Source organism: Hordeum vulgare, chromosome 5H, assembly GCF_904849725.1.
Source record: "Hordeum vulgare subsp. vulgare chromosome 5H, MorexV3_pseudomolecules_assembly, whole genome shotgun sequence".
NCBI classification, from domain to species: Eukaryota; Viridiplantae; Streptophyta; class Magnoliopsida; order Poales; family Poaceae; genus Hordeum; species Hordeum vulgare.
In genome coordinates this window covers 5,968,735-5,991,025 of record NC_058522.1, presented here as the reverse complement: position 1 = coordinate 5,991,025, position 22,291 = coordinate 5,968,735, and the positions used below count along the sequence as shown (strand labels likewise).

The 22,291-nt window shown below is 47.7% G+C and overlaps 3 protein-coding genes across 3 annotated transcripts; 2 read left to right on the top strand and 1 right to left on the bottom strand.

The window, feature by feature from the left end:
- Window positions 1-8,332: 8,332 nt before the first annotated feature.
- LOC123395391 (ras-related protein Rab5A) lies at window positions 8,333-12,175 on the top strand. The gene is made up of 7 exons (XM_045090384.1): window positions 8,333-8,642; window positions 8,834-8,911; window positions 9,013-9,180; window positions 10,734-10,782; window positions 10,980-11,053; window positions 11,548-11,641; window positions 11,776-12,175. Exons 1-7 carry the CDS (start codon window positions 8,586-8,588, stop codon window positions 11,883-11,885), a joined length of 630 nt encoding a protein of 209 aa, XP_044946319.1. The 5' UTR covers window positions 8,333-8,585; the 3' UTR covers window positions 11,886-12,175.
- Window positions 12,176-14,817: 2,642 nt separating this feature from the next.
- Window positions 14,818-18,386, top strand: LOC123395392 (protein FERTILITY RESTORER RF2, mitochondrial-like). Its single transcript, XM_045090385.1, has 5 exons — window positions 14,818-15,038; window positions 15,759-15,854; window positions 17,024-17,097; window positions 17,713-17,791; window positions 17,907-18,386. Exons 2-5 carry the CDS (start codon window positions 15,773-15,775, stop codon window positions 18,161-18,163), a joined length of 492 nt encoding a protein of 163 aa, XP_044946320.1. The 5' UTR covers window positions 14,818-15,038; window positions 15,759-15,772; the 3' UTR covers window positions 18,164-18,386.
- A 315-nt stretch (window positions 18,387-18,701) lies between these two features.
- On the bottom strand, window positions 18,702-22,028 carry LOC123395390 (ATP-dependent RNA helicase DEAH12, chloroplastic). Its single transcript, XM_045090383.1, has 4 exons — window positions 21,821-22,028; window positions 20,707-21,451; window positions 19,661-20,412; window positions 18,702-19,316 (listed from the first exon to the last, which is right to left on the bottom strand). Exons 2-4 carry the CDS (start codon window positions 21,130-21,132, stop codon window positions 18,917-18,919), a joined length of 1,578 nt encoding a protein of 525 aa, XP_044946318.1. The 5' UTR covers window positions 21,133-21,451; window positions 21,821-22,028; the 3' UTR covers window positions 18,702-18,916.
- Window positions 22,029-22,291: the final 263 nt, after the last annotated feature.

The window sequence follows — 22,291 nt, the reverse complement described above, 5'->3', positions numbered from 1 at the left end:
AGGTATGCGGATACTGACAATCGAATCTCGGGCAAGTAACATACCGAAGGACAAAGGAAATGACATACGGGATTATATGAATCCTTGACACTGAGGTTCAAACGATAAGATCTTCGTAGAATATGTAGGATCCAATATGGGCATCCAGGTCCCGCTATTGGATATTGACCGAGGAGTCACTCGGGTCATGTCTACATAGTTCTCGAACCCGCAGGGTCTGCACACTTAAGGTTCAATGTTGTTTTATCCGTATTTGAGTTATATGGTTGGTTACCGAATGTTGTTCAGAGTCCCGAATGAGATCACGGACGTCACGACGGTTTCTGGAATGGTCCGGAAACGAATATTGATATATAGGATGACCTCATTTGATTATCCGAAGGTTTTCGGAGTTACCGGGAATGTACCGGGAATGACGAATGGGTTCCGGGTGTTCACCGGGGGGGGGGGGGGCAACCCACCCCGGGGAAGCCCATAGGCCTTTGGGGTGGTGCACCAGCCCTTAGTGGGCTGGTGGGACAGCCAAAGAAGGCCCTATGCGCCATGGGAAGAAAATCAAAGAGAAAAGAAAAAAAAGGAGGTGGGTAAAGGGGGAAGGACTCCTCCTTCCAAACCTAGTTGGATTCGGTTTGGAAGGGGAGGACTCCCCCCCTTGGCTCGGCCGAACCCCTTGGGGGTCCTTGGACCCCAAGGCAAGGCTCCCCCTCTTCCCCCTATATATACGGAGGTTTTAGGGCTGATTTGAGACAACTTTGCCACGGCAGCCCGACCACATATCTGTTGGGGAACGTCGCATGGGAAACAAAAATTTTCCTACGCGCACGAAGACCTATCATGGTGATGTCCATCTACGAGAGGGGATGAGTGATCTACGTACCCTTGTAGATCGTACAGCAGAAGCGTTAGTGAACGCGGTTGATATAGTGGAACGTCCTCACGTCCCTCGATCCGCCCCGCGAACAATCCCGCGATCAGTCCCACGATCTAGTACCGAACGGACGGCACCTCCGCGTTCAGCACACGTACAGCTCGACGATGATCTCGGCCTTCTTGATCCAGCAAGAGATACGGAGAGGTAGAAGAGTTCTCCGGCAGCGTGACGGCGCTCCGGAGGTTGGTGATGACCTTGTCTCAGCAGGGCTCCGCCCGAGCTCCGCAGAAACGCGATCTAGAGGAAAAACCGTGGAGGTATGTGGTCGGGCTGCCGTGGAAAAGTCGTCTCAAATCAGCCCTAAAACCTCCGTATATATAGGTGGGAGGGAGGGGACCTTGCCTTGGGGCTCAAGGAGCCCCAAGGGGGTCGGCCGAGTCCAAGGGGGGAGGACTCCCCCCCCCAAACCGAGTTGGACTTGGTTTGGTGGGAGGGAGTCCCCTTTCCTTCCCACCTCCTCCCTTTTTTTCTTCTTTCCTCTTGATTTTCTTCTCCTTGGCGCATAGAGCCCTTTTGGGCTGTCCCACCAGCCCACTAAGGGCTGGTGTGCCACCCTCAAGGCCTATGGGCTTCCCCGGGGTGGGTTGCCCCCCCCCCCCCCCGGTGAACTCCCGGAACCCATTCGTCATTCCCGGTACATTCCCGGTAACTCCGAAAACCTTCCGGTAATCAAATGAGGTCATCCTATATATCAATCTTCGTTTCCGGACCATTCCGGAAACCCTCGTGACGTCTGTGATCTCATCCGGGACTCCGAACAACATTCGGTAACCAACCATATAACTCAAATACGCATAAAACAACGGTGAACCTTAAGTGTGCAGACCCTGCGGCTTCGAGAACTATGTAGACATGACCCGAGAGACTCCTCGGTCAATATCCAATAGCGGGACCTGGATGCCCATATTGGATCCTACATATTCTACGAAGATCTTATCGTTTGAACCTCAGTGCCAAGGATTCATATAATCCCGTATGTCATTCCCTTTGTCCTTCGGTATGTTACTTGCCCGAGATTCGATCGTCAGTATCCGTATACCTATTTCAATCTCGTTTACCGGCAAGTCTCTTTACTCGTTCCGTAATACAAGATCCCGCAACTTACACTAAGTTACATTGCTTGCAAGGCTTGTGTGTGATGTTGCATTACCGAGTGGGCCCCGAGATACCTCTCCGTTCACACGGAGTGACAAATCCCAGTCTTGATCCATACTAACTCAACTAACACCTTCGGAGATACCTGTAGAGCATCTTTATAGTCACCCAGTTACGTTGCGACGTTTGATACACACAAAGCATTCCTCCGGTGTCAGTGAGTTATATGATCTCATGGTCATAGGAATAAATACTTGACACGCAGAAAACAGTAGCAACAAAATGACACGATCAACATGCTACGTCTATTAGTTTGGGTCTGGTCCATCACGTGATTCTCCTAATGACGTGATCCAGTTATCAAGCAACAACACCTTGTTCATAATCAGAAGACACTGACTATCTTTGATCAACTGGCTAGCCAACTAGAGGCTTGCTAGGGACGGTGTTTTGTCTATGTATCCACACATGTAAACGAGTCTTCATTCAATACAATTATAGCATGGATAATAAACGATTATCTTGATACAGGAATTATAATAATAACTATATTTATTATTGCCTCTAGGGCATAATTCCAACAATATCTCCACGGTTTTACCTCTAGATCGCGTTTCTGCGGAGCTCGGGCGGAGCCCTGCTGAGATAAGATCACCACCAACCTCCGGAGCACCGTCACGCTGCCGGAGAACTCATCTACCTCTCTGTCTATCTTGCTGGATCAAGAAGGCCGAGATCATCGTCGAGCTGTACATGTGCTGAACGCGGAGGTGCCGTCCGTTCGGCACTAGATCGTGGGACTGATCGCGGGACGGTTCTCGGGGCGGATCGAGGGACGTGAGGACGTTCCACTACATCAACCGCTTTTCTTAACGCTTCTGTTGTGCGATCTACAAGGGTACGTAGATCGGAAATCCCCTCTCGTAGATGGACATCATCATGATAGGTCTTCGTGCGCGTAGGAAAATTTTGTTTCCCATGCGACATTCCCCAACACCAACCACATATACCTACTGTGATCATCCACAATGAGCAGGAAATACTTGTTACCAGACGTAGTCGCCGGCGTGATGGGCCCGCAGTGATCGCCGTGCACGAGCTTGAGTCCCTTCTCCGCGCGGTACGCCGACGCGCGCGGGAAAAGCGTGTGATGCATCTTGCCGATTGTGCACCCCTCGCAGAACTGGTCGACGTGCTGGATCGCCGGCATGCCCCGCACCATTCCCTTGGCAGTGAGGTTGTGTAGAGCCCGGAAGTGGAGATGACCGAAACGCCCATGCCAGCGCCATGCTTCGTCGCCGCCATGTGCCACGAGGCACACGGGCGCAGCCAGGTTCAGAGCCACGGCGTAGAGCCGGTTGCTCGTCCGCTGCACCCGAGCCAAGAGTACGCGCCTCCTGTCGTAGAGGCAGAGCACGCCACCCTCGATCACCGATTTGCACCCATGTTCATCGAGCTGCCCCGGGCTCACGATGCTCGTTCGCAGCTGGGGAATGTAGTAGACGTCGCTGAGGGCCTGGTGCTCACCGTTCTTGCAGGTGAACATGACCACCCCATGCCCGTAGATCTTCACCACGGAGCCATTGCCGAATCGGACCGTGCCGTGCACAGACTCGTCCATTTGCGAGAGCATGTCACGACGACCCGTCATATGATTGCTGGCCCCAGTGTCCAGGTACCAGCGATCGTCGTTGGTGGCGATCGGTACCACACGCGCCTCGTTGAGGACGATGTCCGTGTCCTGCCCGTGTGCGCCGTTGTCCGCGCTCGCCTCGCTCACCACCGCGCAGGTGGCAAGGAGCAGGCCGGGCTGTTCGACCTCGACCTGGGCAACGTTGGCCTGCGGCTCCTGCTGTTCCCGCTGCTCCCTTTCCTTCTTGCGACACTCCTTCACCCACTGGCCGGGGAAGCCGCAGTAGCGGCAGTTGCCCTTTCGTTTGCGAGTCGCTGGACCGCCGCTCTGGCCACGGCCACCTCCCCCTTGAAAGTGATTCGGCCTGCCGTTGCCGCGCCCACGCCCCGCTCCAGAGTCCGAGGATGCGCTGCCTTGCTCGAGCGGCTTCTCGTGCGCCCGCCACTGGTCGAGAGTGTACAACAACTGCGTGCCGGGTGCTGTGGGGTTCTCCTCGCGTTCCTGCTCCTCGACGACAAGGAGTCGCCCGCACAACTCTTCGAGAGAGAGCTGCTTGGTGTCGACGAGTGACTCAATCGCCACGGCCATCTCCCGATACGGCCGCGGGACAGTCCGCAAGACCTTCAGGTCGGCCTTGTGTTCATCAACCGGATCGCCGAGAGCGTTCAGATCGTCGATGATCGTCCGCAGCCGCATCACGTACGACTCGATCCCTTCGCCGTCCTTGTACCGGAGTGACTCGTACTCCGAGCGGCGCGTTTGCGCCTTGGCCTCGCGAACACGCTCGACCCCGACGCACATCGTCTTCAGGGTGTCCCACACCTGTTTGGCCGTGGCCTTGCCGCCCAGGATGCGCATCAGCTCCGGCGGCACCCCCTTGAGAAGAGCGATCATGGCGCGCCTGTCATCAGGTCTGTTCCCTGCCCCGTCTCCACGACGCGCCAGAGCTCGTCCGCCTGCAGCTGTAACTTTGTGATCATAGCCCAGTCGGAGTAGTTTGTTCGGGTGAGCATCATCGGGGGTCCGCCGCCGCCGCCGCTGTGCACGACGCACTCAACGACGCGCACCCCCGATCCCTCCCCGGTGGAGAGACGCGCCAGGGTTTTCTCCAGAGCTACGGCGTCCGCCGCGGCCCTCTCTTCCTCGATCTGCTGCTTCGCCTTCTCGTCGTCGCTGCCGGCCATCTCTCCGACGGATCAGACATCGCCGGCGCCCCGAGTGGATCGTACACCACCAAAGCTCTGATGCCAATTGTAGTTGCTAACAGCCGGTGATCGCACGAGGGTTAGAGAGAGAGAGTAGACGCTAGGGTAGACAAGACAGTCCTTTGTGCTGCGATAAACTGCTGCAGCTTTTCGGGTGTTCTTGTTATTGACTGAAGCTCTCTTGGAGCTCCTGGAAAACAGCTGAAATGGTCGTGCTCTCCGGGCTTACAGGTCGTGCCATCCCACGACGCCCAGTCGTGCCATCCCACGACGCCCAGTCGTGCATCGTCCCTACATGCTCGGGCGAGGAAACCGTGATCCATGCCATCCCATGGCGATCTCTACGGCGAGCTAAAAACTAGCTAACAGCCTAACAGAAAAACTAACTGAACCTGAACCCGTACGTGCACAGACACACGCTGATGGACAGTTTTATTCAGAGAATGGCTAACTGAAATATCCGACAGTAGCGGCAGTGCAGCTGATTATCTTGACATCGGTGACTTTGAAAAGATAGATGATAATGAAAGAATTTTCTCATGTAGTACTGCAAAGTGTGAGGCAGCCGGGAGAAGGTATTCCATAAAGTTCTAGGGCTTTGTATAAAAGTCGTACATTTCATCTCTTGGGGCAGCACGGTCACGCCAAATGGAAAGAAGCATTGTGCAAATAAACACCATGTATTTGGTTAAATTCGGCAGGCAGGCACGGGCATCGTGGACCATGGACTGTGTTCTGACTCGGTCGAACCAGGTGGATGTAACAACGCGGCCGCACAATATCAAGATATGGTGTTGTGACACACATTTAGGCCTTATTTGGTTAAGGGGGATTGGAGAGGTTTAGAGAGGAAAATTTCCGGAAGGGTCAGAAACTCCACAAATCCTCGGGCGTTCATTTGATAGGAGGGGTTTGCTTAGCCCGATCCCCGCTGTTCTCCTTCAATCCTTTTCTATCCATGTGTTTCAAAACATTCTTGAAGGAACTAGTGGAAGGAAAGCCCCGGGGATTTGAGAAGATTGGGTGAAAGAAAGGGATTCACCCAATCCACTGAAATCCCTCCCTTTCAAAACCTCCCAAATCCTTCTTAACCAAACGAGGCCTCAATGTGCAAAACATTTCGATTAATGTTTTTCTCCATACTTGTGCATATAGTCAAACAGAAGTAGAAGATTGGTGGCGATACCATCATATACAAATAACTGAAGATTGGTGGTTACTTAGCTTTGCTAATGGCGCCACACCATTGCCAGAGAAGGTTATGAAAGGGCGTTACCTTGTAGGGGTTATCAAAGGATGTTACCTTGTAGCACTACACAGTGTGAGTTAGACGGGAGAAGGTTAATTACGTGGCTTTTGTGTAAAAGTTGGGCATTTTTTCTCTTGGAAAACAAGCACTGGCTTTTGTTAATTTCTGGAGGGCTGCGTTGATCATGGACCGTTGACTCGGTCAAGCTATGTGTACGGAATATCCCACATATGATAATGTTGTGGCGCACATACAAAGGTGTGATTAACCATTTTGAATATGATCCATACTTCTATACGGAGTCAAAACGAAATAAAAAGATTATATTCGTAATGATGGATTATACATAGCTGACTAAACAATGTTTCTTATATTAACTTGGTAGCGGGGGAAACCCTTTTTCGGTTATACTAACCTGGTGGCGGTATTTCAGCTATATACTCCCTCCGTTTCAAAAAATTTGTCTTAGGTTTATCTAAAAAATGACGTATCTAAATATTAAAAAATAACTAGATATATTTATATCTAGACAAATGTAAGACAAGAATTTCGAGACGAAGAGAGTATGTGTTACCGTGCGACCAAAAATTTGTGAAGCTATTGGGAGAGAAACTGAAATAAATCAAATTTACATACGGGTCACTATTAATCATGCTCCATCAAACATGCACAACTCTTGCCACCTGCTATTGGCCTATTGCTATATAAATTTAATATTACTCACATCAAGAGCCCATCTGACTATCTAAATTCCTCCTAGTTACTCCCTCCTTTCCGGTTTATAGGGCTCAACTCCAAAATTTCAGATTTCCATTATACTAGGCTCATTTTGAGTCTAGTTGAGTTAAAGTGCTTTAAGTCTCACACCATATTTAATTCATAGAGATAAGGGAAAGCAAATTAGTGGCCACGCATGCATCTTTTTCTACATGCATCATGCAAGTCCAATGAAAAGGAGGATGCTACATTTATTGCCTTGGAAATTGAATATGTGAGAAACATTTCATTGGCTAGTTAGAACTAGTGTCATCCAATCACAATTCACCTTGGTTGATGAGATTTCAGATTTGAGCCCTGTAAACCGAAAAAGAGGGAGTACCGCTACAGGGACATGAGATAAGCGCAATCAATGCTGCTAGCTTTGGTAATAATATAATGCCACACCATTTTGCACCATAGAGCAACCTAGGCTAAAGAGATGGAAGTTGCTCCATCACTCAACCGTTTTAGCGAGCTTCCAGACACCTCCTATGCCTATATATGTGAAGAATCGGAAAGCTAAAGCTAAGCGGCCAATAATAAGATGAAAGACATTATATTTAGGAGAAAACTACGAATGTGCAAGAGCGAACCTATAGTTAGTGGCATGGAAGGAAGGTTATATATGGTAGTATGCGTACCCGCAAAAAAGAAGGTATATATATATGTGTGTGTGTGTACTAGGCCGAATGGTAGATAGGAAACAATAGTAATACTACTGAGTAAAATCTATAGTGAGAGAGCTGTAATAATTTTGTATATATGGGTGGATGATCTTCTAACACTTGTCTTATTCTTTGTCTTAGCTAGGCACAAGATATCCTATTGGCTTTGTCTTTTATAGGGGTTAATTAGCTTTGCTAACTGCCCACACCATGTCATTTCATTTCCGTGGCAGCACCGTGACGCAAACGGGGAAGAAACATTATGCAAATAACGCCCTGTCTTTGGTTAAATTCATCAGGCGGACACAACAAGACCGTGTTGACCATGGATCATTGACTCGGTCAAAGCAGGTAGATGTAATAACCCGGCCCGACGCACAAGATAAAGATGAAGTGATGTCACACACATGTGAACACAAATTTAAGATTGATGGCCACACACATAATTAGAGAGAATCTCGTTTTCGTCACATCATAGATCACGTCTACTAGCTCGTGATAAGAGCCGCACCACGAACCAACCGACGAGGACAGGCCGTCGTCCTACATGGGAGGTTCCTCAACAGCGGGAGCTAGCCGACGCGACCGTCGACTCACACCCGTCGCCGCATTTTTCCCCGCTGCCACACTACATGATGCAATACATTCCCTCCATTCCATAATGTAATACGGAGTGCTACGTGAAGGAATGGAATAAGGAGGGGGAATACTGTTGACCCGCGGAAAAAAAAGGCGGTCGGGGGTCCGGACCGGGCCGCAATTAGGAGATTCCGCGGGGGCCGGATACGGAGAAGGCATCTTACACTCAACCTTAACACGGAAGTAACGAGGGAACACGCAACAACACAAGGCAGCATCTCTCTTTCTCTCTGTGTCACACACGCGAGTCGCCGAGAAGAAAGCCCCAAACTTTCTCCTCTCGATCGATCCATCCGTCCGTCCGTCCGTCGCCGCCGGAGCTCCTTCCTCCCCGGATTCGCCGCCCCCTCCAGCGATCGATCGGATCCCGCCGGCCGGAGGTCCCCCGACCCCCGCCCGATCCACCCCCATGGCGGCCAACGCCGGCGCCGGCGCCGGCGGCAGCAAGATCCGCAACGCCAAGCTGGTGAGCACCCCCGTCCCCCTTCCCCTCCGGCTCCCTCCGTCGGCAGGCTGGATTTTCATCTTATCTTCTAATTTTATTTCCGGTCCACGCGTTTGGGCCCGTTGCGATTCGCTCCGGCCGCTCCGTGCCCGCGGTCCGATCAAAGGCCTGTGTTTTGCCATACGCTCACGCGGTGTTGGATCCATGTCCAGGTTCTTCTAGGGGACGTCGGCACCGGCAAGTCCAGCCTGGTGCTCCGCTTCGTCAAGGGCCAGTTCGTCGAGTTCCAGGTCACCTCCCTTCCCTTCCTTCACATGCTCCAAATTGGGCATGAACTGCGTGCTGGTGCTGGTGCTGATTTTGTTTTGCTGGTGCGTTTGGCCGGCCGCAGGAATCCACCATCGGCGCCGCCTTCTTCTCGCAAACCCTGGCGGTCAACGACGAGACGGTCAAGTTCGAAATCTGGGACACGGCCGGCCAGGAGAGGTACCACAGCCTGGCGCCCATGTACTACCGTGGCGCCGCCGCCGCCATCGTCGTCTATGACATCACCAACGCGGTCAGTATCAGCAGGGTCTCTAATGGCTTGCTTGAACTCGGTATCTTGATTCGGTAGTATGACTGAAACCACAGCCATGATTAATAGGAATAAATAATTGGTAGTTCTTGATAAGAATTTCCCATGCTCCAACTTCGTTGGCGTGAAATCAAGTCGCCAACTGTGATCTTCAAGACAAACTGGAAACAGCCTTAAGTATATATAAAATCTTGCTCTGACATAATACTAACATGGTTGGCGCGAAATGTTTTGAGCTTCATCAAAAACCATATTGCGGTAATCCTGTGAAGTTCTGGGTGAGTTGTGAATGTGTCAAGTTTGGTGTACAAACCTATTAGGTAGTTGAAACTTCTTTATCCAATCATTATCAGTTGCACTCGTTACCCTGTTCTGTTGAACAGAGTCATCTTGATGGCCGTACGTTCTTCTTTACCTGATTGATCATTCTGTAACTCGATTGTATTGATTGATACCAAAATTATTAGCACATTAAGCATTCTGCTGAGCGGCGTATAACTGGTGTGTAACTGTATTCTGCAATCTAGGGAATGAACTCATTAGGTAGTTGAAACTTTCTTATCCAATCATTATAAGTTGCAGTCATTATCCTGCTTTGTCTACAGAACCATGGCTGATTGTCTTGATGACCATAAATGCTTCTTTACCTGATTGATCAATCTGTAACTCAATTGTATTGATGCCAAAATTATTACTTATTAGCACATCAAGCATTCTGATGAGCAGGCATATAGCTGTATGTAACATTTTAACTGTATTCTGCAAGAATAAGTCTGCACTAGTTCTGAGTTCTGACAGTCCATGCACCATTCTGCGTGGTCTTTGCCAGCTGACCTCTGTCTAAGTTGGCTTTTCAAGTGATCTGTATGGACCTATTCCTGTATATGGACATATGCATTGTAGTGCTTTTACGGTTTTTACACCCTCTTCTCTCACGGAAATGTTTTATATTAATTGTGCTTTCGCATATGTTGCCTAGTTGCTTTGCTAAATGAGTAATCTGAATTCAGAACTGAAGTACGATGTGGTACCAAAGCTGAACCAACAAACTCTTTTTTGCACTTGCATCATGTGAGCAAGCCAAATGCAGAGAAGATATGGTGTCTCTTTTTGTTTGTTTGTTTTGGTCTTCCGTGGGTTGTTACTTGATAATAACAAAAGAACCATTTAGTTTCTATTTCCAGATCTTTTATATTGTTACTCTGTCCGATCCAAATTAATTGACACAGCTTTAGTATGCGTCAGTTAATTTGGATCGGAGGGAGTAGTGATCTCTTTAAATACCTGGTTTATTAGGTGATATGCACTCACATCCAATGCATAGCTTGTGAATCTTGACTTGACCTACACCACATGCAAAATTTTAGTATGTCCTGGTTTGCATCATGCAGATAAGAATCAATTCTGATTTGTGTCACAAACAAGTTTAAATATTCTCATTTAGTTACTTATCTAAAGAATGTAACTGTTGTGTAGAAGTTGGTGGATAATTATTTAGTCCAGTTAATTATAACATTATTGTTTCTACCTCACAGGCCTCTTTTACACGTGCAAAGAAATGGGTTCAAGAACTTCAAGCACAAGGTAATCCATTATACTCCTTTATGATGTTTTTTTCTTTATTTGAGCCATAGAAATATGTATTTATGTGGCTGCTGTTTGTTCAACAAAACTGATCTTGTGAGTTGTGATGATGGGCATTGCTGCAGATGATATCTTTGAGCATTTTGTGTAAATGAGGTTACAGATATAGTTTTAATTCTCGATACTTTATCATGCAGGGAATCCAAACACAGTAATGGCTCTTGCTGGGAACAAGGCTGATATGCTAGAAGCAAGGCAGGTGCCAGTGGAAGTATGTAATTCTGCTTCTTGAATCTCACTTTTGACATTACATACATGCATTTTATCTTGGGGATTTGTCATCAGCGCAGTTCGATGCTGTTTATTTTATTTGCTCCCAGTTACTTTCTGCAGCAGCATAGTAAGCATATTGCATTTCAAATACTGCATCTTGTCCAGTTACATTGGATATTTGGATGATAAACACGTAACTTTATGTTAAATGTTGACAAAATAATTTATGCGGCTGATCTTCTTCTCTAGCTCCATGAGGAACCCAGTTCCACTTAAACGCAAGAAAATGAATTGGCAACCTCCTATTGGTTCAGTACCATCATGTGAGCAGAGAATTTTAGAAGTTAAGCAAGCATAACTTGCGTCATGTGCAGCTTGTTTGGTTCCTGTAGTGTTTTATTACGACAGTGATACCATTTTTGTGTGTGTGCCTGTACTACTCCTGTGTTATTTGAATGATTTATCCAAAGCTAAGCTCTTCTTGGTGTTCAGGAAGCGACGACTTACGCACAAGAGAATGGGCTCTTCTTCATGGAAACGTCTGCCAAGACAGCCATCAACGTGAATGACGTATTCTATGAGATCGGTGAGTGCTACACACTATGAATCACTTTACTGTGAGATTGCCGGTTGTTGTTACACAGAAAAGAAAATTATCTGTTCCCTTTTCCTGCTAATTATTGTCTAAGCACTGCTCTGTTTGGCAACATTCGGTTTCAGCCAAGAGGCTGCTCGCGGGGCAGCAGGCGCAGAACCCGCAGGCAGGGATGGTGCTCTCGCAGAGACCAGCCGAGAGGATGGTGAGCAGCACGTCGTGCTGCTCATCATAGGATGCTTGGCCGTGGAGAGACGGCTGCCATCCACAGAAGGAAGAAAAAAAATGGATGCTCTGTGGACGATTGCTGCCATCCCAGCTTGCTACACTACAGTCTAGCCCTTGTTTCTTGTCATATGTTGGTTCTGTAAATGTGAATAGTAGTGGGGTGTTGCTGCTGCAGATGTTCAGATATGTTGTGGCAGTTGCATTCTGGTGCTTAAATATATTTCTGAATGACCTTTGCGCTTCGATTATATATTTTTTATATTCAATGGTCGGTCAGGGCATGGAAAGTTTTGGTCATCGTGGTGCAATTTGTGGCATTAATAATCTGGCAATGCATTGGCTAGGCATTTGCTAATTGTAGCCGATTGCCGTCGAGCACAGGTTATGAAACCTCCCAAGCATTGAAGCTCGAGCACAGGTTATGAAACCTCCCAAGCATTGAAGCTCCAACTCACGTTAATGTTTTTTTTACTGTTCCCTTATATATGGAGCTAAGGGCGTACACATAGTGTTTATTCCAATGATGTTGGGTCATGGAGATAATACTAGCGTGTGGCGAGCAAAATGTGCAATGGTACGCTGAAGGGCTACGGGTAGTGGGAGAATGATCGAGACGGTTGCTGGAGCAAAGCTGAAGGGCTGCCGGTAGTGGGAGAATGATCGAGATGTTTGCTGGAGCAAAAGCGTGCAATGGCACGCTGAATGGCTGTGTGTAGCACGCTGAATGGCTGCGTGTAGTGGGAGAATGATCCAGGTGGAGCATGAGGGAGAGGTGCACTGCTAATCAATGCGATGAGGTGCATGTTGTAGTTATGGTGATATGTCGGTAATTCCTGGTGCCTTCTATGCCTATGACTATGGAATCCATATTCCTAATGTGCATAGACATGACAAAATGACGCATTGACTATTCAAAGATAGGAAGATGAAATGGAGAACAAGCTATTCACCACTTGTTGGGGGAGCCTCACTCCTTATAAATCCTTGGATGGTAGGCACTAACATGAAGCCTTGTACTCTGGTAGGTCAATATCAAAACATCACTTGCTTGAGTGGTTTGTACTCTTCAGCTCAGAGGCTATGGAACTTTTGTCAAATCTTTGAAGAAATGCTAAACTGATTTGAAGCCAAAAAAAGGTGGGGCTCTGCATTCAATGTAAAATTTAGTCACGTGTATGGAGTGAATGAGCGTGGTCAAGTGTGTTAAAAAAGTGTCATTGGTTGTCAAGTATAGCCTAGATGAACCTTGGGGGTTGGAATTTATCTTTCATCCTTTCTTTTCATTTTGTGTTTCATTTCCATCCAAAGCAAAAAAAAAACAAAAAAAAAACTTGATTCGTTGCTAAGGGTTTCTACCTTAATTTAGATATCTCGAGTGTAGACTTTAGTCCAAACGATGCATTGAACCCCTTTCGGATCACGTGGTCGATGGCCTTGGTTCTTTTTAGGAAGAGTTAATCGCAAAAAAGGAATATCTCATCTTCTCTCTCTTTCTCTCCACATGTGTCTCGTTGGGGTGGGGGACGGCTGAACTTTTTTCCGTCCCCGGTGCAAAAATTCCATCGAGGCAACACCAGGAGGCCGAAAAACGCCTCCTGAAGGACACAACGGCTGGAGATGCTCTTAGTTCTTTTTAGGAAGAGTTAATTGCTCATTGAGCTCTGTGTGCCAACAAGAAGATGCACATAGCCAACACAATCATTATTACAAAAATCATGGAACAAAAACCCGATAGTTTGTGACCATAAATAGAAGATACCTCCAATAGCACAACGAATCAATTGCTCAACGGAAGTTGTAGCTAAAATGTCAAAAGCCCCGTAGAGAAGAGACTCTAACTACCAAATATGGGTAAACTGGTTGGAAAAATCTGAAAAAAATTTGCGATGAAGTGAAAGATGGAGTATTAGTGAGAGTAGCTCCTTGACTATGAGCAACACAACACCGAAAATATTAGTGAGAGTAGCTCCTTGACTATGAGCAACACAACACCGAAAAGATTAGTGAGAGTAGCTCCTTGACTATGAGCAACACAACACCGAAAAGATTAGTGAGAGTAGCTCCTTGACTATGAGCAACACAACACCGAAAATATTAGTGAGAGTAGCTCCTTGACTATGAGCAACACAACACCGAAAAGATTAGTGAGAGTAGCTCCTTGACTATGAGCAACACAACACCGAAAAGATTAGTGAGAGTAGCTCCTTGACTATGAGCAACACAACACCGAAAATATTAGTGAGAGTAGCTCCTTGACTATGAGCAACACAACACCGAAAAGATTAGTGAGAGTAGCTCCTTGACTATGAGCAACACAACACCGAAAAGATTAGTGAGAGTAGCTCCTTGACTATGAGCAACACAACACCGAAAAGAACAGAAGAAGAAAAAACATGTTTGTTGATGCATAGATGATACAAACAGTTGCACAATGCTCTAATTCTCTGGGTTTACATGTTTATTATGCGTACTTATGACTTTATTTTTAAAAATCTTATTTTTGATTTTTTCAAAACTACGAGTCTCCTTGGAGCCAAAAATCCGCTCTCATGTGTTTTGCGTGGCTTTCAATATGATGAAGCAACTTCGTATCGGGTGGTCTTCACCACCGTTAAAAAAGGAATGCTGCAAAAGATATGTCCATGGTTAACCTTGGAAACCCACTATCCACGCATCCTGGACTATACAAGATGGTCGTTAGGGTTTCTCGTCATGCGGTGAGATTTGGTATCAGGTGGGTCCTTAAGGGCACGCGCACAAAAGGCTTCATGTATGTCGGTCCTTAAGGTCAGGCCGGCTCCCGACCGGGGAGCAGCGACGACGGCGTGTCGACGGCTCGTTCCGACAGGAGTAGTGGTCGTTCGACGGCGTTGGATTCTCGATGTAATTTTTATTATTTGGTACTTTGGGGGAGATTTGATTCTGTTTTTTTTTGTTGAGAAAAGCCCAGGAGAGTAACCGGGGTGGGGCCCACCTCGCGAGGTCTCTCTCTCTCTCTCTCGACCGATCCGTCGCTTGTCCGGAAGCGAAGCAATCCACCTCTCCGGCCGCCGCCGCGCGCTCCCGATCTCCGGCCACGGGCCCCCGAGGCTCCGCCGCGCGCGCCGCCGACGCAGGAGACCGGACGCCCCGCGTCCCCGGCCCTCTCCTCGAACCAAAGGTACGCAACAGCGCCAGATCCCCGGCCGGCGCCTCGCCGTCGGAACGCTTCGGGCGCGGACGAGGAGTAGCACCGCGTAGCCTGCCGGGACGCTTTGGGTTCCCCGGTTTCCAGTCAGGCGGCCGCCCCCTGCGTCCCCTTCTTGGGGGACGGCCTCTGCTCCCATGACTCGCCTGCCTGCCTCTGCCTGCTTGCCCGCAGGTTCTTGGGGGGCCGCCGCACCCTTTGCCGGGCTCCGTCCCGGCGCTGCCAATCCGCGGCGCTCCTCGCCGTAGCCCATGGCTGCTTGATTCCGATTAGCTAGCACGCCAGACGCTTTCCGAATTGATTGGTTGATTGCCTGCCGCCGGCCGGAGGTCGAACAGAACAAGGCCGCGCATTTGACGCCATGCGGCGTTTCCAAAACATGGCTGGCCTCTTTGCTGTTGCTGGCACTGCCAACAAGCCGCTGCAACCTGCGTGGCGGCGGCATTTTATCAGTACCCCGCCCCTGCTCTTTCCGAGTTTGGGGTGGCAAATTTATCATCTTCTCCAAACAAATTCGACAGCCATCGCGCCTCCACCGATCCTATGTTATGGAGTTGACCTCCATTTCCGTTCCAAATATGCCGGGCCAGAACATCAACGCCGCCTTATTTCGTCCGTGGAACCGCTCGGCGTGGTACTTTGTCTGTCAGGCCTAATGCCGCTAACGGTGTTTTCATGTGCTGGACATTGTAGGTCTTGATTGAAACATGGTCGCCATGTCAACGCTTGCCGCTGGCTCGTTGCCGGGAACTGCAATCACCAACGGTCTCCTAACGAGGAGGGTCCAAGGTAAACGACTGTTTCAAGAATCTAGGCTGCTTGATGTGTATGGTGACCCATCGGTTGCGTACTCATCTTTACTATTCGGTTTTGCAACTTGAAAGCTGCTTGGCGTCTTCTTTCAGTTCTAAGCCGATTATTACGGTCACTGAATCTTATGAGACAAGTACATACCATGCAGTTGGAATGTTGATCGGATGGATAACACATATGACCTATACTGAATAAACTTTCTGTCACCTTACAAATGCTTACTCTGGGTGTTTAGCTGATCTGCTGATGGCTGTCATATGCTAGCCTATTTTCCATATAGTGGCGTTTTTTGGTGTTCAGCTTATGTTGTTAGTGTGAAAGTTTTCAATTGGCTCATCGTCATCCAGCATGAAATCTTATAAGCATAAAGATAAATGAAGACGGTAATTTTGCAATCTTTTGCAACCATGGAAAAGTTCCTGAATCGTGCGAGGATTGAACTGTTTCTGTGAAGTTTTATCTTTTCTGAACAGACACTCACCTTCTGCGTTTGTTCGCAAAGTACATGGTAGGGGGGCTGAGAATAATCTGGTAGCTACATGTTCTCTGTGCTCATTCTTCGGGGCTCCTTGTTCATTTGTTCCTATTTTAGGTGATAATAAAGGCAGATGCATTTGTGACTATAAAAACAACTGGAAATAGCTGTTCAACTGCAGCACAGAATTTGTAGTGTTTGTATAGAAAACAACTACAAATGTTTCAAGGCCATTATGTTAAGGCTTTGTTTAAACCGGCGTATGACCCTCAAACCACTACTGTGTGAAGTGATCTCAGTGTTTCTCTCTCCTTCACTCATTGTCTGTATCAGTGATTTCCCTCCTGTCTGTAGGAAAAAAAAATGGTTACCACATTTAGAAAAGCTTTTCATGATCTGCTATTTTGTAATAACATATTACCTAACTTTCATTCTACTTATTGCCCCATTCACAACTTTACAGCCCTAGCGATGTTGTTCAGGAAACTTTGTATAACTATTCCGGTACTGAAATCTTAAGATCATGCCATTTGCCGTCTCAGCAAGTACAAATCTTGCCACATGAGAACAGTCCCTGAATGCTGTTTTGCCTAGCATGTTCATAGTAGATATTTCTTTTCGCTACGTGTGTCATCTGAAGATGCTTATGGATGTGTTACGAATTGTGTAGGTTCACAATTTCAGAGAACTCAAGTGAACGGCATCTCATTTGAACGGGAAGTTTCTACTAAAGCAACACTGAGGGTAAGTCGCAATATACGATGGATCCATATCTATTTGTATCAACCTATACAATACACTGAGTGTTCAACGTTGAGAGATTAGCACTCAGATTTGATTACTTCTTATTAGATTGTTTATATCGAATTCAGAAGGAGTATAAAACGTGAAGTTGGGAGTAGAACAGATTGTGAGCTTGACATGCTTCATAATTTACACTTCCTACCTAAGTGATTTTAGGGCTCAATAAAATACTACGTACTCAACAAAATACTACCCCCTCCGATCCATATTAATTGTTGTTTGTTTGGTACGAAGTTGTACTAATTTTGTACTAAACCAACTACAAGTAATATGGATCAGAGGGAGTAATAGACTGTATCTGGTCACTTGTGATGCTTGCCTTCAATTGTTGTTTGTTTAGTACAAAAGTTGTACCAATTTTGTACTAAATGAGCTATAAGTAATATGGATCACAGGGAGTAATATACTGTATCTGGTCACTTATGATGCTTGCCTTCAGTTGTAAATGTCTAGGTGGGGAATCGAAAGGGCGTGCTTGGTAAATTGCTTATGTCCTGCTTCCCTATCCGATACTTTATTGACTGCCTTCTTTTGTGACAACTCTATTTGCTTCAGAGTGTAAAATGCAATGCTCAAACCCAAAGTGTTCAGCGCAAGTCTTCAACCGTGACTGTCAAACGATCTGATCCCAAAGGTGGGGTTTCTGTTCTGTTCTGTTCTGTTCTCACACTGCATGAAATCAAAATCTACTTCTCATCGGAGCGGGCAATCAACCGACTTGGATTGCTTATTTTTGCTTCTGGTTTCAGGGAAGGTTCAAGGACCTAAGCTGGATGATGGGAGCGGTGGGTTCCCTCCATTCCGTTTTGGCAAAGGAGGCGGCGGTGGTGGAGGGGGCGGCAGCGGCAGCAGCTACTTTGGCGGGTTCCTCCTCTTCACCATCGTGTTGCTCCTGGATTACCTCAAGGAGTTTGAGAAGTACCTTCTTGCTCGAAAGCACCGTGCCGGAGACGATGACGATGCGGGCTATGACACAAGCGGTGGGATGCTAGGGCAATCATCATGATGAGTCCTGTTAGCAGTAGTCGTCTCTACCTACTAGAAGTGCATCAGTCAGTTAACTGGCTTTGGTTATGTTACATACCTTTGTCTTGGAAAATTCATGCCTATGCAAAGCTCAAAATATTTATAGGATTGTGTGTGGTGAGATGCTTCAATTTGATGCCATCTGGTTGTTGTGCCGAAATATGAAGAAATTCCATTTATGTACAACTAAGATTTTGCTAGAATTTCCATGTCTGGATATTGCCGTCGACTGGCTATCGAAGATGGCATGCATTTTTTCTTCCCTCTTACGGTTGCTTTTGGCGTTGTGGTGGATTCTTGTTTGTTCCTATTTTAGTTTTGTTGGGGTTGCTTTTCTCTACTTTTATGCCTATTTTTTCACATAAATTATAGGAAAAATAATAGGAGAACATTTTTGTTCCGGTTATAGTTGTTGTTAAAAGAGATTGACATGTTCAAAATTAAGCACTAAGCATTACGAGAACATATTGTTCTAAACACTCAATAATTGATGATGATGTCCAACCTAAGAGGAAAAATGGTAGGTAAACAAGCTTCTTTGCTGATTCAGAAGATACAAACAAACAAACAGAGGTACTGGTATCATTTTGTTTTTCCTGTGCCAACCAATTTTCAACAGGGTGGATTTTTGTCAGGGGAACACATTATTCCGAACGGGAAATCATCGGTATATGCGCCATTCATATCTTCTTTCTAATGCTATCTATGATCAAAGTTTTAAACTCTTCATCATTCACTGGATGTAGTCGTCGTTGTAGGTGTCGCTCATCACCGACACGAACCGCTCGAGCCACGGCAGCTGGTGCAGGTCCTTCATGGTGTCAACGATGTACGAGTCTGCCGCGCAGCGGGGCGGCGACGACTGCTGGCTCAGGTGGTGGTGGTCGCCGCTCAGGCTGAAGCCCCCCGCCAGGAACCGCTGGATGAGAGCCAGCTGTGCCCGCTCCTGCTCCGAGTAGCCGTCGGCGGCCGTGGGCATGCAGTCAAAGGTGTCCCACGCCCAAATCTCAGACGCCTGGCAGGACTGGGCCGCCGAGGGCTCAGCGTTGTTTTCGTCCCAGAAAACGCACTGGCATGCCTGTACGCCGTTGTTGTACTCGGCGCCACAGGAGTAGCAGAACTCATGGCCACACCTGCAAAAAATGGCAAAGGATTAGCCTGGATATAAGAATTGCATGAAAACACACACATGGATGAATGAATGGATCTTCAATACTAAATGAGAGGCTGCCCAGTAGTCTGCACAAAATAGGAACATTATTTGAGACTCTGTGGTAATATCCTTCAGTTCACAGGCCAGTAATTACTAGCCTTTTTAAATAATGTTCTAGGATTCACTATTTGTATGCTTTTGTCGAAATCTCAAGCATCTCAGGGAATCTGAGGGTTAATAAGAAACAATCGAAGGCTTTTGCTATACGACAAATTCAAGCTCTGAATATCTGGAAAATGCTGGGAATGGACATGCAGAGCATACCAGCAAGTCATGTGGAAGCAGCCTTGCGTTAGTTCGATCATCCGTCGACATCTCTGACAACGCCTCCAACTATTGTTTTGTGCTAGCCGATGCAAAGATAAGTCTCCTGCACCTCTTTCCTCGACAGGAAGGCTCTGGTACTCGTCACACCCCATCATGATGTGCCATGGCACCCCACAGTTGATACAGATATCTCCATGGCATTCCGGGCACTCGATGCAATTGAGGTCCGACTGACTGGACGAGCTCGCCCTAGAGAAGTGTTGACTGAGGTCTAACGAAACCGAACAGTTTGGATAGGGACAATAGAACCTCTCCATGTCATAGGTGCTGCCAGACACCGCGAAAGCGCTCTCCAGGGACTCGTAGCTGCTAACCGGAAGGAATGATTTACACTCACCAGCCGAAATATGATATTTACACCTTAACTGTGGGCATCTGATAGGCAGCTTCGAGGCATGCAGCCTGTCTTCAACATACACAATCAAGCAACTGTAGCAAAATTTGTGGGAACAGCCCACCTTGATCATGTGAGAACCCCGTCTTTCCTCGCAGCATAGCGGGCAGGTGGCAACCTCATAGGGAGATACATACACGATCCCTATCGCTTCTTTGGCCAACTTCAACGGCCTCTCAAGTTCAAAGCTAGGAAGCAGTATCAGATCAAAGTCCTCCAGCTTCTCAACCAGTTCAAGAATCCTGTGTCCTAGAGCTACCAAAAGCTGGTCTTCAAGAATTTCAGCTTCTGCAATCTGTCACGGAAAAATGAAGAAAACAAAGACTTGTTGAGTTGACCGAATCCAAATATGCATAGTTTCAGTCTGATACACTGACACGAGAAAGTTAATTAATTGAGAAAAAATAGCAAATCAGCCATATGAGGCCAATAGATCAGAATTAGCATTCATTTGGAATAATTAGCTTATGGCCAATAAATAGCAAATCATCAGTCAGTGAGCCGACTGAAACTGAAACTAATATCTTAACGTATCCATTTATATGAACTACAGTAAAGAACATCTACTGCAAAAAGCAGAAACTCTTGCCTGGAAGTATAGCTTCTCTGAATTAGTGAAGGCGAAGATCTTGCGTATGCCCTTCTGCAATGCCACCAACAGGCCATCCATGAGTGCCAAGTGCTCAGCCACCAGCTCATCCACATAGAAATCCAGCTTCTTCTGCACCCTATGAAGAGGCACCCCAGGTGTCCTCTCCATCACCACGCCGATCCCGGACAGTTTCTTCCCATCCGCGTCCGAGCTCGACACGCCCTTGAAGAAGAGCCGCACCGAGGTCTCGTCGAGCTCCGCTTCGGAGACGCCGGCGGTGAAGGACTCCTCCGTGTCCTCCCACTCCTCCTCGTCCCCGCAGCAGCTCCTGAAGTCGTCCTCGCCTCTCGAGTTGGCGGCGACATCCTCCCATACAGAATTGCCAGCGGACCCACTGCCGGCATCACATAGCTTTTCTTCCATCCTCAAATCCAATCCGGTCAAATTGGCCCTCCCTTAAAAACCAGTCAGAAGGCCATTTTTTGATCCCCAATTCCAGCAATCCTCATCCAATCTGCTCCGCCGACACCCACGCGTTGGGGAATCAGAAACAGCGTGAGATTCCGGCTCAGAAGTTGACGGAGAAGATGGCCAGGAAGCACCAGGCGGAGCTCCACAGCGCGAATTCCACCACGGCGATGGCGAAATTCACCCAGACGTCGGAGCCCTCCACGAACCTCAAGCCGCTCATGCGCGGCGCCCGATGATACGGCCCCCAACTACGAACCACCCGCCGCCGAATCTGCAAGCCGAAAAAACCACCGAAATTAGACAGAAGCTTTCCTACCGCCGCGCAAGGAATCGCCGGAATCCCCAGCAAGGGGCCGCAAACCAACCGCCTATTCTAAAGAAAACCCGGCCTGGCAGATCTAGAAAACTGGAGCATTTGGTCGGCCAAGGCGACGAATTCCAGCAGCTGGAAATTCAGAGCAGGCAGAAGAGAAACCGCAAGCCGCGCACCCCCGTCTCCCGTGCGCCGAGCAAAGCCGCGGAATTTTTGCAAGGATGAACTCGGGGACGGACCGCGGATTTCCGCCCCCGGCGCGCGGCGGCAAATCGAGGAAGAACGAATTCAGAGCACGGGGGGAGCACGGGGGGCGAGCGGAATCACCTGGCAGAGGAGGGAGGAGGGGCGGTCACAGGGAGTGCGGGATCATCGGGGGGCGCCGGAGGGGGCGGCCGCGGCGGGCAACGGGGGCAAAGGCGGAAGCTTTTCCGCGGGCGGTGGTGCCTTCCGTGAGGCAGCGGAGCAAGAATTGATTCTTGGAGGATGAGGGGAGGTGGAGTGCAGTTAAAGCAAGAACCCTAATAATTCTGTCCCCCTGGAAATAATTGATTCCGTTCCTTTTTCTTTCTTATTATTTTCTTTCTCGTTAGCCGCATTTGCGGTGTGGTCTTCATGGGAATTAGAAATGTAGGTACTACCTTCATCTCAGTTTATAACTCCGGCACGTGTATCTAGGTCGTCAATTTGATCAACTTAATGATAAACATGTATTATGAAAAATATATCATTAAAAAATTTAGATGTTCTATTTTTTAATGATATAATTTTTTATATTAAACAATAAATTTTATATAA